The sequence below is a fragment of the Panthera leo genome, chromosome F3 (assembly GCF_018350215.1).
Source record: "Panthera leo isolate Ple1 chromosome F3, P.leo_Ple1_pat1.1, whole genome shotgun sequence".
Lineage (NCBI taxonomy): Eukaryota > Metazoa > Chordata > Mammalia > Carnivora > Felidae > Panthera > Panthera leo.
In genome coordinates this window covers 10,377,222-10,393,301 of record NC_056696.1, presented here as the reverse complement: position 1 = coordinate 10,393,301, position 16,080 = coordinate 10,377,222, and the positions used below count along the sequence as shown (strand labels likewise).

General features: G+C 40.4%; 1 protein-coding gene across 1 annotated transcript in view; it reads right to left on the bottom strand.

Moving 5' to 3' along the window:
• Window positions 1-6,042, bottom strand: part of MAEL (maelstrom spermatogenic transposon silencer) — a 38,368-nt gene extending 32,326 nt beyond the window's left edge. The window contains exons 1-5 of the mRNA XM_042926072.1: window positions 5,751-6,042; window positions 5,400-5,492; window positions 3,717-3,816; window positions 2,615-2,770; window positions 933-974 (exon numbers count right to left, since the gene is read on the bottom strand). Of these exons, the coding sequence (XP_042782006.1) occupies window positions 933-974; window positions 2,615-2,770; window positions 3,717-3,816; window positions 5,400-5,492; window positions 5,751-5,882 (523 nt within the window). The 5' untranslated portion in view covers window positions 5,883-6,042. The remainder of the gene's footprint in view (window positions 1-932; window positions 975-2,614; window positions 2,771-3,716; window positions 3,817-5,399; window positions 5,493-5,750) is intronic.
• Window positions 6,043-16,080: the final 10,038 nt, after the last annotated feature.

Below are 16,080 nucleotides of genomic sequence, written 5' to 3'. Positions count from 1 at the left end.
CTGTTAATCGGGTTGACTTGAAAATGTTGTAAAAATAAGCCTTAAAAACTTTTTTTTTTTTAAATCAAGTACTTATCAGAACCAGAATAATAAACAGTAAGCCAGTGGCACTCTCACAAATGAATGTCTGGCAAATTGCAGGGATTCCAATGCACTCAACAGATGAACAAACCAGAAACAGCTTAAGTAAAAAAGTGAAGTTAATTCACCAGCTAAGTTTCTATTTTTGTTTTACTACCACCTACTTAGTTGAATAACCTCAGATGACGTAATACGTGGGGAGATTAGCTAGGTTCACACTTCAAAAACTACAACAGAATTCTTCTGCTTTATACGTTTTTTTTCATTCAAAGCTACATAAAGGAACCAACTAAAAAAATTTGCCCTTACCTTGTTCCACAGTCTATGGCCCTGATCCCAGGCAAAACAAAAAAAGGACTAATACATATTTTTCACGAAGACTGGAAAAAACTCAAAGGACGTAATTAAAAGTGACTCTAAAATGTTCTCTTCATTTATGAAGAACAGCATTATAAATGTTACATAATAGCTGCTTATCATGCATATTTGAAAAACTTAGCATTTTTAAGTAAAAAAACTTAAAACAATGATAATTTTGAATATAAATAAAAAATTAAATTATTATCACGATTTTCATTCTAATCACAGAGGGAACTTGCTAAAACCCAGTTTCTAAAAGAGTTTAGTTCAGAGCTTAGGTATACAGTCATATCCTTTGGTGTCCCACAAATCTATTTCATTTTCAGGTTTTTAAGGATCACATGCACCATCTATCAATTCTATGAAGAGTCTCCAACAGTAAGATTCTTCTTCCTCCAAATTATGTTTTACGTGTTCATTTAAAGCAGTAAGTCTTAATCAGGTACATACACATTCAATGCCTATATTCTACCCCATTCATTTATACTTACTTGCAGCCTGACAATGAAACCGAAATCCTCGTGGAATTTCACCTAGAATACAAAACATTTTGTTGAGAGAAGTTCTCTGGTTTTGCTATAGCAATATTTCATAGGATGATCAAGTCATAAATAACATAGGTAGGTAACTGTTACTGCTATGTGAAAACACAAACGATTAAATTTTCATAGAGATTTGTTTTGTTTTACCCAGAGGAATGAGGAGTATTAAAGAATTTTGGTATATTGTCTAAGCTGTTTTAAAAAGGAAGTTACTAGTAGGGGGCACTTGGGCTGCTCAGTCGGTTAAGTGTCTGGCCCTTGGTTTCAGCTTAGGTCACAATGTCATGGGATGGAGCCCTGCTTGGGATTCTCTCTCTCCCTCTCTCCTCACCCCCCACGGGCTGTCTCTCAAAATAAACTTTATATGTACATAAAAAGTTACAGAAAAAAACACTAGGTAAAGAAAACTTGGGCTAAAGAAGCCTTAACGAGGGGTCCAGAAGGCCCTTGATATAGGTATTCATGTATGTTTAAAAAAAAAAAAAAAAAAAAAAAAAAAAAAAGTCTCCAAATTCTATCTTTTTAATTTTTTGTAACCATATGAAGAAAAATAGTTATTTAACTTATTCTAAGCAACAACTCTCACAGGTGTGAGTAGGATAATTTGTTTTTAGTTTTTCTGTCATCTAAACACAAGGAAAAGTGCTGGCCTGTACTAATGAATTTTATTTTTTATTTTTTTTTTATTTATTTTTTATTTTTTTTTTTTAAACGTTTATTTATTTTTGAGACAGAGAGAGACAGAGCATGAACGGGGGAGGGTCACAGAGAGAGGGAGACACAGAATCCGAAACAGGCTCCAGGCTCTGAGCGGTCAGCAGAGCCCGACGCGGGGCTCGAACTCACGGACCGTGAGATCATGACCTGAGCCGAAGTCGGACGCTTAACCGACCGAGCCACCCAGGCGCCCCTGTACTAATGAATTTTAAAGCAACTGACAAAACTAAAGATGAAGTTCTCTCCTCAACCTCTTTCCCTTTACTCTTCTCCCTATATAGTTCCCCTCCTTGCCTTAAAAAGTATTACTGGTCCTTTATCTATCCTCTTGGTAACTGAATTGAATCCTGTCTTCATTACTACCTCTTTTGCTTGAGTGGAATATCCAGAAAAAAAAAGGTATTGAGAACATCTGAGAAGCTATTAAGTACTAGGCTATTTCCATACCTTCTCTTGTATTCCTTAGAGCAGCCAACAATAGGAATTATTCCCACTTTACTGATAAGCTAGTAAGTTCAGAAAGGTTAATAACTTTGCTGAAGGTTACAAAGCAACATCAAGTTAAAAACTAGTGATCGCCAAGATAAAAGATGGGTTAAAAAAATAAGAGCAAAGGCATAAAAAGCTTTTAGAAAATTCCAAGACGTAAGGCCATAGGCAAGCAAACGCCAGGCTACATACACATTTTCAGGTATACCATCCACCCAACTCTAACGCTTTGAGGTTAAAAGCTTCAACTAAAAAGCCCCATGTAAACACCTAATTCTTAATGATTTTTCAACCAATTATGATGAAGTCTTGTTACATTTTAGGAACTCAACTGTGCATCAGCCTTTAAGAAAACAAATATTGTTAAATAAAGTCAAGATAAAATGTATACTTTTTAAGATCTAGCATCTACCCACTCTACTTACCAGGATTTATAAAACTGTGGAAATCTGCCATAATACCTTCTTGGAGAGAATATTTAACACAGCCTATTTCACAAGGGAGGAAGCGCTGTTCACAATGAGGAGGTAGTTCACCATGGCTAAAAATGTTCAAAAAATAAAAAATGCCTCCAAGGAGAGCTAAAAAAATAAATAAAAAGAAAAAAAAAAGCAGTAAGACAGCACAAATAGATGAGAGTTTACCCCTCTACAAAAGAAAGTTTTAGAACCGTTTTCCTTGTGTTCCTATAATCCTAAATGAGCTGGAAATGAGAAAACTAATTATCTGTACCAGATAAATGAATCAAAATTTTTATAATTATACTTATCAAGGATTACAGTGGTAACCACTCTGCATGAAGCAACAAAATTATTCAAATTTGCAGCCAGCTCTACATAATTTAGTTAGACATATGCCTTGAATTTCAGGAATGACTTAAGAAAAGCTGTGACCCATATTCAACAAATTCAAGAGGTTTGGGAAATAAAGCCAAGTAGAATCAGTGTAGAAAAACTGCATGATATAAACTATGGACAATTTAGTTCACTCTTTACTTTTTACCAATTTACATAAGAACACCAATAAATTCTCTAAAGGAAGAAAGAAATATGAGATTGCGAGAAGGGTTTTATACACCAGGATTGGCCACAATTTAAGACTGTTAAAAGTTTATTAATCTTCAACAAATTCATAACACAATAAAAACAGCCAGAAGGAATAACAAGGGCTCTTATTAGCTACATTCTTTTCCAGGCCAACTCAATAATTCAACCTTCTCTTTGTAATTTAAATGTATTTTAAGGGTCTAGTTATAAACACTTAAATCTAAGAAGTATATTTAGTAACACATGAAGTGGTTATTAACCAAGAGACCACATTTTTGTATAAAACAAAACCTCTCCAGTGTTATTTCAACAAACGCAAATTAGCTCATCTTTTACAACTTTAGCACCACTATAATTTGAACACTTGTAGTCAGTTATTTTGAAATGCAGGACCCAAATGAACAGAACATATATTTACTGATCATTTGATCAATTTGAGCACCCACATTTATCTAAGCAAAACATTTTAGGATTATTATACCTTGATCACTTTTTAGAGACAAACTTGACATATCCGGGGGTGAAACATTCTGCTTTGGTACAAGCATGCCTGGCCTCCTCAGTGGGGTGGAAAAAGGTTTCTAAAGAGGAAGAGAATTCATCACATTCTTAAACTCTTACTGGTCACTTTATACATATACTTAAAGTTAGCAAAATAACAAAAACAGCTCATAGATTACTTCAGTAACCTCTCTAGGCCAATGAACCCCAATGAGTAAATAAACACATATCTGTCAGTGACACCAACAACCCAAAGGGAGACAAGGGCAAAATCTGTAAATATTCTGAATCAAAAGATGAGTAAACAACCATTCAACTATTCCTGAAAACCATGTGCCCACTACTGATAATCCAAAAAAAATTTTTTAATGCCCACTACTGATAACCTAAATCAAGCCCACTGAATCACATAATATATGCCAGCCCAGTGGCCAAAAGAACATTGTTCGACAAAGTACTTTAACACGATTTTTGCTAAAAATAAAAACCCAATCATGCTGACTCCAAGTCTCAATGAGGTATGTACACAACATGGCTTACATTAGGAGAGGAAATTTCTTATAAGAAATTATAGTTAAAAAAAAAATCAAAGCCTACAAGTATAACTAAGTACCAATGCAACTGATTAGAGCTTCTACTCAAATATACATCTACAAAATAAAAAAATCTCTCAAACCTAAAGCAAGCAAAGCTCTCTTGAACTTCAATCCGATGTTGACAGTTTAAAAAAAGAATGGAATTTTACTATGTAAGAATGGAAAGAACACAGAGGGAGGAGAAAAGTCCACAACTACCCTGAATTTTTTTTTTCCATATTTATTTTTGAGAGAGCATGCACACGGTGGAGGGACAGAGGATCCTAGCTGACAGCAGAGAGCTAATGAGGAGCTTGAACTCACAAACCCTGAGATCATGACCTGAGCCAAAGTCAGCCACTTAACCAACTGAGCTACCCAGGCACCCCAACCCTGCATTTTCCTGATACAAATCAACAAGAAAATTTTTTAGTACTTTATCATTTTACTAGTCATAACTTTACCTAAATAAACTTTATTCAATTCTTACTATAAGGCACATTAACCTTCATCAGCATGTGCAAGTTTTGTTATTTCCAAATTTCAAACACAACAACTGGTCTGGTTCCAAGTGTCATTTAAAAAGACAGAATGGTCCAAGCTACTTTTCAACATTCAAAAAGGGAGTCTTTAATCATAAAGGGGTTGAAAGGAACCCTTAAAGATCATCTAGTACAAATCCTAAAACCCAACTCCCCCACTGCTGATCATGCTTCATTGGTTGCAGGTTTCCGAATAGGGATTTCCCTGTTTGGTGATTTCACACCACCAAATAACAACGTGTGGTTTGCCCTAGCTAGGGAACCTGTTGGCTCTTTAAATTTTTTCCAGTAGGCTCCCTGCCCAATGTGGGGCTGAACTCACAACCCTGAGATCAAGAGTCGCATGTTCCACCAACCAAGCCAGCCAGGTGCCCAGGGAGCCCGTTGGCTTTTTAACAGGCATTCTGACACCAGGAAAAAGAAAAAAAAATCCTTCTTTGCATTAACCCAAATCACCCACCAGCCTACCCTTCACCCATTCACTCCTCCAGCATTTACTGAACACGCCTATGTGCCAAGCAGGTAACTGCTCTTCTCTAACTTTACCTGCTTCTCCGAAGGCCCAGAGTCCTTTCCCTGGGCTGCTCTCCACTCCCGAGCCATTTCTGCATACTTCTCCTTTTCTTCCTCCCTCAGGAGCTTGGGGACAGAAAGGAGAGAAGCGGCAATGAGGACCGAGTGCCCTAGGCCCCAGACGCGGAAGCCTAGACTTTCCAGGAAGTTTCCGCGTCGGTTTGCCTTAGGGCCGGACTTCCTTCCCCTCCAGCAGGGGCCAAGGGGTCACTGGTCTCTTCGAGGCCTCTATCCTTCCCGCCTCGCCCTCTCACCTGCCCAACTGCCTGCTCTACCCCCTCTGCCCCCCATTGCCCCCCCCCCCCCCCCGCCAGCCTTACTTACCGCCCAGTCAGCAGAGCAGTAGGGGATGGCATCAGCTACGCGAGCCACGGGCAGGCCTCGCCGCCGTAGTTCGGGGATCTTCTCCTGCACAAAGAAATAGTAAGCATTACGGCTGGTCCTGCGGTTTGGCATGGCGAGCGAGGCCAAGATTCGACGACCCGGGCCTGAGACAGGACAAGCCGCCGCCAGCGCCCTCGCCGGGCTCCCGCCCTTAGTAACCGAGGCGGGCGCCTGCGCGCGAAGGCCTGCGGCGCTCAACCAATCAGGGCGCGGTGCGCAGCCGCATTGGCCTTGCCGGGAGAAAAGCAGTCCGAGGCCGCCTCGTGGAGCAGTGGGGGTGGGGTGGAGGGTGGGGGGCGGAGCTCGGTCACAGGTGCAAAGCATTCTGATTGGCTGGGATGAGGCGTGGGTGCGTGTGCTGTCACGTGGAAGGCTCGGCGCAATTCCTGTACATTGTTGCGTAGTATGTGTTAAAGTAGGTCGAGAAAAGCAGGCCTGGAGAGTTGTTCAGGTTCTTTCATGTTTCACGACTGTAAAAGGCCAGCTCTGTGTCAAGCACTGTGAAAGGTGTTGGGTGGGGGAAAGAGACAGGAGCGCGACAAACAAGATCTTTTCCCCCAAGAAGTTTACAATCTAATGGGGGGAGTTTGAGAAGGAAGGTGACGGAACAAGTGCATCAACCAATATGGGGCGCGCGGGGCGGGGGGTGTTGTTGCCTTTTTGTCCCCCCGCCCCGTTCTTAAATTACACTCGTTATGGTTGCAAAGAACATGGGGTTTTACAAAGCAGTTTGCAATATGTGAGGAAGAAAACCGACAATAAAAAGCTGAGATTTAAAATAATGTCCCTGAAAAAAAAAAAAAAACATAAATAACGTCCTTGAATAAAATTTTATAGGTTTCCTCAGAAAGGTCAGGAATATATTTGTAGCTGCTATGGAAACTTGCATCTTTTAATTGGTTACTGCTGGTAACTGCTTATACTGCTGATATACAGAAGGCTTTGGTTTCAGTGTTATATATGCTTCACAAAGAAATCCCCTTATGAGTTCAGTTTATTAAGCATGTGTATACATGTTGATGTATATATATTTTAAATGTTTTTTATTTTATTTTTGAAAGAGAGAGAGTGACAAAGGATCCGAAGCGGGCTCGGCACCGACAGTAGAGAGCGTGATTCCGGGCTGGAACTCACGAAGCCGCAAGATCACAACCTGAGCAGAAGTCCGGTGGTTCAACCGACTGAGCCACCCAGGCGACCCATCGTATATGTTTTTAAGTCAAGAATAGGAGTTGAAAACGTATTAAATGCTTTTTGTGGATCATTTCAGATGATCATATGGTTTTATTTTTTAATTTGTTAATATAATACATGATACTGCTGGGGGGCGCCTGGGTAGTTCAGTGGATTAAACCCCCAACTTCAACTCCGCTCATGATCTAGGTTGGTGGATTCTAGCCCTTCATCGGGGTCTGTGCTGATGACTCAGAGCCTGGAGCCTGCTTCAGATTCTGTGTCTCCTTCTCTCTCTCTTTGCCCTTCCCCTGCTCGTGCTGTCTCTGTCTCTCTCTCAAAAATACATAAATATTAAAATTTTTTTAAATAAATGATCCTGCTGGATTTCTCTAATTTTGAAGCATCCTACTTTTCTGAGTATAACCTCTTCTTGATCATGAAACATTGCTTTCTTAGCTTCTGCACAGCAAAGGAAACAACCAACAAAACTAAAAGGCAACCAACGGAATGGGAAAAGATCTTTGCAAATGACATATCGGACAAAGGGCTAGTATCCAAAATCTATAAAGAGCTCACCAAACTCCACACCCGAAAAACAAATAACCCAGTGAAGAAATGGGCAGAAAACATGAATGGACACTTCTCTAAAGAAGACATCCGGATGGCCAACAGGCACATGAAAAGAGGCTCAATGTCGCTCCTCATCAGGGAAATACAAATCAAAACCACACTCAGATATCACCTCACGCCAGTCAGAGTGGCCAAAATGAACAAATCAGGAGACTATAGATGCTGGAGAGGATGTGGAGAAACGGGAACCCTCTTGCACTGTGGGTGGGAATGCAAACTGGTGCAGCCGCTCTGGAAAACAGTGTGGAGGTTCCTCAGAAAATTAAAAATAAACCTACCCTATGACCCAGCAATAGCACTGCTAGGAATTTACCCAAGGGATACAGGAGTACTGATGCATAGGGGCACTTGTACCCCAATGTTTATAGCAGCACTCTCAACAATAGCCAAATTGTGGAAAAAGCCTAAATGTCCATCAACTGTTGAATGGATAAAGAAATTGTGGTTTATATACACAATGGAGTACTACGGGGCAATGAGAAAGAATGAAATATGGCCCTTTGTAGCAACGTGGATGGAACTGGAGAGTGTGATGCTAAGTGAAATGAGCCATACAGAGAAAGACAGATACCATATGGTTTCACTCTTATGTGGATCCTGAGAAACGTAACAGAAACCCATGGGGGAGGGGAAGGAAAAAAAAAAAAAAAGAGGTTAGAGTGGGAGAGAGCCAAAGCATAAGAGACTGTTAAAAACTGAGAACAAACTGAGGGTTGATGGGGGGTGGGAGGGAGGGGAGGGTGGGTGATGGGTATTGAGGAGGGCACCTTTTGGGATGAGCACTGGGTGTTGTATGGAAACCAATTTGACAATAAATTTCATATATTGAAAAAAAAAAGAAACATTGCTTTTTTTTTAACTTAAGATTTTTTGCTTCCTTGTTTGAAGTGATACTGAATTATATTTTTGTGCTAGCCTTACAAAATGTTGGTATCAGCATTGTGATAGAATGAACTGCCATCTTTTTCTCTGTTCACATTAAACAGTATATGGGAATTATTTATTCCTTCACAGTTTGGTAGAACTTACTGGTAAAAGTCTTTGACCCTAGTATAGCTTTGGCGGATAGGGTTGCCCTTGTTTACCATTTCAGTAGTTTGTATGGTTATTATTTTTTTTCAAGTTTTCTAATTTTCCTTCTGTCAAATTTGGTAATTTACATTTTTTAGAAAATTGTCTAATTCATTTAGGTTTTCCAATATATTGGTTTAAAATGTTGGCAAGGATGTGAAGCAACTAGAATTTCCATATATTATTGGTGGGACAATTGCATGACAGTTTCTTACTTACCATAGGACTCAGAAGTTCCACTCTTCAGGAGAAGTGAAAACGCATATCCACACAAAGACTTATACACGAATTTTCATAGCAGCTCTATTTATATTCATTAGTAGATTAACTGATAAGCAAATTGTAGAACATCTGTAGTAGACTGCTACTCAGGAATTAAATTAAATGGAATGAACTATTCAACGTGAATAAATACCAAGCTATTTTGTTGAGTAAAAAAGGAATACATAAAAGATTACGTACTTTATACAAAAATGTATAAGTTTGTACACAACTTGAGAAAAGGTAAGACTGTAGTCATAGAAGTCAGGCCAGTGGTTACCTGGGGCCAAGAGGTAGGGCGAGGGGTTGCCTGAGAACTGACACAGGGAAACTTCTGGTTGGCAGAAATATTCTATATCTTGACTGTGGCGTCAGTGGTTACAAGTGTTATATAGCTGTCAAAACTCCTCAAATTATACACCTGAAACGTATGCATTTTATTGTGTCTAAGTTATACTTCAAAAAGTTGATTTAAAAACCAAAAACTTTATTGGCATAAAAATAATATTTGCTTATATTTAAAAATATATGTATTCTAATATTGCCTCCCCTTTTCATTCTTAATGTTATTTATACCTTTTGTCTTTTTTCCCCTTAATACTTGCCAAAGTTTATTTTATTGATCTTTTCAAACACCAGGTTTGGGTTTCACTGATGAAATGTATAGTTTTCCTTTTCATTTTAATTTCAGCTTTAAGTTTATGACTTCCATCTTTCTGCTTATCAGAGGCTATTTTGTGGGTTTTTTTTCTACTTTCTTGACTAAAAGCTTCATTCAGTTATTTTCAATTTATATTTACTATCTTTAGGTTTCTTATTTTTCCTTTTTCTTCCTTAGTAGGATTGATCAGTATGTTTCACTATACTTTTTCTTCTGTTGGCTTCAAGTTATACATTCTATTTTGCTTCATTCAGTGGCTACCCATAAATGTTTAAGATACTTGCGTTAAAACGTATTTTATAACAACATATACAGTTAATAAGTATCTATATACACTCTTCCCAAATAGACAAGAAGCTGAGAAAATTATTGCTTTCCTCCACTTAGTTCCCCAACTCATTCCTTGCTCACCCCACTTCTGTCTCCCATGGTGGCATCATCTGGGATTTTAGTTCCTGGTTGCTTTGTTACACTAATGCTGAGACATGGCTGAAGTCCCAGTCTCATAGATATAGAGCAGTATATCTAAAGCATACAGTTTGATGAGCTTTGACATGTGAACACCTGTGAAACCATCATCCCCATCAAGATAATGAACATATCCACCCCTAGTCCCCACCCCTCCCCCTTAGGCTTGAAGTTGCCCGCAGTTCACTGATGGACTGTTTGTTTCTGTCTTCAGTCTTCTTTCTCTGATTTTCATTTTTGCAGTTTCTGTTGCTATTTCTTCATGTTTACTAATCTTTTCTTCTGTAATGTCTCATCTGCTATTAATCCCACCCAGGTTTTGTTTGTTTGTTTGTTTGTTTGTTTTGGTTTTTTGGTGGGTTTTTTGTGTTTATGGTTTTTTGTTTTGTTTTGTTTTTGGTATCGGATCATTTAGTTTTCATCTCTAGAATTTGATTTGAATCTTTTTTATATCGTCCACATTTCTACTTATCGTGGTCTATCTTTAATGTGGAATGTAGTTATAATGTGGACTATAGTTATAACAACTCTTAAATGCTGTCTACTCATTCCATCATCTGTGTCATTTCTGGGTCTGTTTCTACTGGTTGATTTTTCTCCGTATTATGGGTTGTATTGTCTTGCACCTTTGCAAGCCTAATCATATTTGATTGCATGACAGTTGTAAATTTTATCCTTTTGAATGCTGCATATTTTTATATTCTTAGAAATGTTCTTGTGCTTTTTCTGGGATAGAGTTATGTTATTTGGAAACAGTTCAAGTGTAGTTTTTCCTCCTTTTGAGGCTTACTTTTATGCTTTGTTATTTGGAATCAGAGCAACCTTTAGGGCTAATTTTCTCCTCTGCTGATAAAATACCCTTCTTAGTACTCTGCCTGACAACCCATGAATTTGGAAGTTTTTTCACTTTGGCTGATGGAAACACAAACTATTTCTAGCCCTGTGTGAATTTCAAGGATTGTTCCTTCTAATCCTTTCAGGTTGTTCTTTCCCTGGCACTGTGTAGTTTCCTCCCACACATGCACTGATCAGTATTCAGCTGGAGCTTCAAGGGAGATCCTTAACAGATTTCCAGAGCTCTTTCTTTGTGCTGGTCTCTATTTTCTGGTACTCTGCCCTGCAGACTCTAGTCACTGTGGCCTACCTAGGTACCGACTCCATCTCCTCAACCCAGAGAGCCCACAGGGCTCTGCCTAGGTGACCCTCCTGGCTGTCTTGTGGGTACTCTCTCCAGGCAGCAACCGGGGGCAATCAGAGGGTTCACCTTGTTTGTTCCTGTTCTTTCAGGAATTACTCACCTCTGCTCCTTGATGTCCAGTGTCTGAAAACATTGCTTTATATATTTGATCAGATTTTTAGTTAAGACTGCTGGATAAATCCTTGGCCAAGATCGCTTTCTCTTATTTAAAAGTTTTATTTATTTATTTATTTATTTATTTATTTATTTATTGGTTACGTTTCTTTATTTTTGAGAGGCAGAGAGAGACAGAGCGCGAGTGGGGGAGGGGCAGAGAGAGAAGGAGACACAGAATCCGAAGCAGGCTCCAGGCTCCGAGCTGTCAGCACGGAGCCCGATGAGGGGCTCGAACTCACGAACCGCGAGATCATGACCCGAGCCGAAGTCGGACGCTCAACCGACTGAGCCCCCCAGGCGCCCCTGTCATATTTAAAAATTTTAAACCAGTATTTAGATTTAACTGCTAAATTTTTAGATTTGTGATCAGGACAAATGTCTCTGAGGAGATGCCGTTTAAAATGAAGAAGGATGCTAAGGAATAGAGCTAGTCATGTGAAGAATCAAAAGGAGGGCATTCTAGACAGAGGGAACAGCGTATGTAACGGTCTCAGACAACAAATAGTTTGGTGGGTCATCAGAATAGACAGAAGACTGGCTGATGTTGCAGCACTATGTCCACTCGGGTGGAGAAGGCGAGGTGCATGCCGAGGATGGAGTGGATCAGCAGGGATTTGGGCATGGCAGGGTCAAGGGTCTAAGTACTACTAAGTGTGTGGGCGATCACTGAAAGATCTTTCTGAAAAGTGTCATGATATGGTTTACAGCTGAAAAAGGTCAGTCTTGTTGCCATTTGGAGAATAGGTTCAAAGCAGCAAGAATGGGCATGGGGATACTAGTTAGGAGGTCCCTCAAGAAGTCCATGTGAGAGACGATGGTGATCTAGAACAGAAAAGAGACAGGAGAAATGAAGGAGGAGGAGGATGGCTTCAAATTGCACTTTGGGGAAAAAAGAGCTAACTGACGGGTCGGATGTCGACAACGCGAGAGAAAGGGAGGAACCCTAGGGTTTTGGCTTGAGTAACCCAGTGGCAGGTCGTGTCTTTTTCTAAGACAGCAAGAATTGGGGGAGGGAGGACAGTGCTAGGGCCAAAGAGGGTTTGATGCTCCTCATAATTTCTGTTACTTGTTCCTCTCCTTCTTCGATACGACTGATTTTTTTAAAAACCTTACTTAAATAAAGTCCTTTGTAAATGGAACAGGTTTCCCCTCTTTCCAACCAGATTGACCTTCCTTTCCAGAAATTCTAGAGGGTGTTAGGTTTGGGTTGGGGTATTGAACCAGTACCCCAGGGGGATCAAGATTTCAGTTATGGAGATGTTAATTTTGAAATGCCTCTTATCCATTCAAGTGGAGAAGTCAAGTAGGCATTTGGCTGTCTGCATCTGGGGTTCTGGGACAGAGACAAAATTTGGAAGCAATTTAGATTTAAAGATGGTATTTATATTCACAGAAATGGATTAGATCACCTAGGCTGGAAGAGAGGAAAAAAGGATTCCAGGATGGAGTCCTGAAGAACACCAGCATTCAGAAGTCAGTTAGAAAAGAAAAACCCAGCAAAGGTGTACTAAAAAGGAATGTCTGAAGAAGCAAGGAGAAAAGCAGGGAAACCAAGACAAAAGAGTATTTACAAGAGGAAGTGCTTCATTTATTCAAAGAATATCTATGAAAAGTCTGTACTCTTGTGGAGTACCGAGCTCAGTTTTAGGCCCAGTAACACCTTAAACAGAACAAAGCGTATAACGAAGCAAGGAATGCAGACCATGAAGAAATAAACAATCTTGTATATAATAAGATGCCTGGACATATTATTAGACAACGAGTCCAATGAAGGAAAATAATGCAGGATAAGGGAATAGGGACTGATCGAAGGTCGACAAAGGCCCTATTTGAGGAAATGGAATTTAAGCAAACAATGGAAGGAAGTGAGGAAGCAAAGAGGATTCCAAGCAGAGGGAATACCAAGTGCATAGACCCTAAGGTGGGCACGTGTCGGCTGTGTGTAAAGAACAGCAAAGCAGTCTGTGGCTGCAGTGAAGGAAGCCAGTGGGAAAATCGAGAGGGTATTAGACAGGGAGTTTGGACAGAACCATACAGGGCTTACGAGGCCACCGTAAAAACTTCAGATTTCACCTAAATCGGTGAGAAGCCACTGGGGAGTTGAATGACTTCTACTATTTTTTTCAAAATATGAAATATGAAGTGATTGTAAGCTAAGCGAGTGTGATGAATGCACCAAGAACACACAGCATTTTGAGAAAACGCTTTTCCTAATGCTACTTTTCCCCAGATGCTAGTTTAGGTTAAGGTCCTGACATTGTTCAGTGTGCATCTTCCAACTGATGCTGATAATAATAGTAATAGTAGGCGATGTTCACTGAAGGCTACTGTGTCAGACTGTCTCTTTTATTACATAATGGTTTGCCAAAGCAAAAAAGGGATTTCCAAGTTCCCCATCATCTCTAGATTTTGCCTGAATGCATAACCATACTCTGGAATAGCTCAGTCTGAATTCTAGTTGATTCCTCTGCTTGCTCAGTCAGGTCATGCAAATTCTACCTTGTGTTTCCCTGCAGCGTCCCTCCCACTTGCTGTTTGCTTCCCATTTCTGCTACCCTGTAGCCTAGTTTTGATGCCTGTTCCTTTTTGGGCTCTTGCAATGAGCTCTCACATGGAAGAGGTTGTCTCTTTTCGCATCAACCCATCCTACACCCTGTGGCCAGAATAACTTGGCTGAAACACAGGTCTAATCTTGTTCTTCTGCCTAGAAATCCTTGTGTGGTCCACAGCCTGTGGAATTAAGATCAGACCTGGCACCCTGGCTCCCCTTGGTCTGACCTCCACCTACCTTTCTAGCTCTGTTGCTGACTCTGCCCTCCGTGAAGCTATGTTCTGGACGGCAGATCCCACTCTCCTCTCTGCCTGTTGCTTGTGTATCTGCACTATCTCCTGGTCCATTTCTGCTTTTAGAAATTCTGCCCAGGTCACATTTTAAGACTCAGCTCAGGGGTTACCTTTCCTTGAAGAGATCTCTGACCAGCACTCCCAATGAGTAATTGACAGCTCTCCTTTTGTTCCACCACCATACCTAATACAGGTCCTGTCACACCATCGCAGGTAAAGACCATGTGTCTGTCTCTTCCTCACCCCAACGCACACACATGGCTGCATCTCAGCTGTAAACTCTTTGACATAAGGAGCTGTGATTCATTCATCTTTAAATTCCTTTCATCTTAAATCTCTAGACAGCATAGTGTCTAGCATATAGTAACTGCTCAATAAATGTGTAGGGGCTAAATGAAGGAATCAGGGAAGAGAGAAGAAAAGATGAAGAAAAGGGAAGAAGACCCTAAGAAGACCTTAAAACGGTTTGTGATTAATTAGACAAAAATCCACTTTGATTATCTGCGAATAAGGCACTCACCCAGAATTGGGGTAGGAGCATGGGATTAACAATTCTAGGAGAGAGCCTCAACCCAGAACTCCGGCACAAAGGTCAAGTCTGCTGTTTTTTAACACTAGCTTTTGAGAGTCCACAAATGACCCCTCTTTTGTTTGACTTGTTTCCTTTCATGCTCAGTGTTCAGGTTCTCTTATTCTAGCTCCCTTCCCTGTCTGTCTTCTGGGGGTAAGGTCATTGGATGAGACACTTGTTCTGGCTCACTTCCCTCTCTCAGGTCCCACCTTTGACGTGTGCCAGGGGAGAAGGCCTCTGGGAGAATGCTTAGGGCTGAGAAGCAATCCTCTGGCTTAATCATCAAGACCTAGTGCCCAAGGCCCTGATAAAATACGGAAAGACATGCCTTCTATCATTGTCCCCACTTTGGGCTACAGAATGCTGATCGATCGATCACTGGAATCTGCTCTGTTGATCATTTTGGGGGCTGTGACTGTTGTTCTGGCCTCCAAAGTGTGCTAACACTGAAACAAAAAGAGAAACAAAAGCCAAACCCAGAGAAAGGGCGCATGAAAGAGAAAGCAAGCTTACTTCATCTTCGGCTCTGTAACTCGCAAAGAAATTATGGTTGAACTATCAGTCAGTAAAGGCTCCCAGGGCTTCAGTTGCTCATAATTAACTTGATTAACTGCTCAGGATTGAGACAGAATGAGAGCAGGTGTGCATTTGGGGGCTTTGTATCTGGCTAAAGATGCAGGCCTGACAAAACACCTGTCACTCCTTCTTTGCACCTCTATCCTTCCTCCAGGGATGTCCCAGAAACGGAGTACATTGTGGCACAGTTGTATCTTTTGTCCAGCAACTTTTTCTACGCTGCAGAAATGTTAGAGGATATAGAAAGTTATGCAGAAGATACAAATGAATGACAATCCTACCCAGAGATAACCATGGTCAGTATTTTGTTGTTTCCATTGGCTCTTCTAAATGCATTTCCTACATTTGAGACCCTGCTGTAATACAATTTCATGTTCTGCTCTTTTTTTCTGTACATTGTCCTTGGATGGACCTCTGTGGGAAATTGTTATGGGAAAGCTAACTCAGGTGGAGGCCGCCCACTGTTGGTGAGGTTTGGCCTCAGGATGAGGCAGGCAGACACCATCTAAAAAAAAAAATATATATATATATATATATATATATATTTTTTTTTTTTTTTTTAGTATTTATTTTTGAGAGACAGAGAGACAGAGTGCAAGGGGGGGGGGGAGGGGGGCAGAGAGAAAGGGAGACACAGAATCTGAAGCAGGCTCCCGGC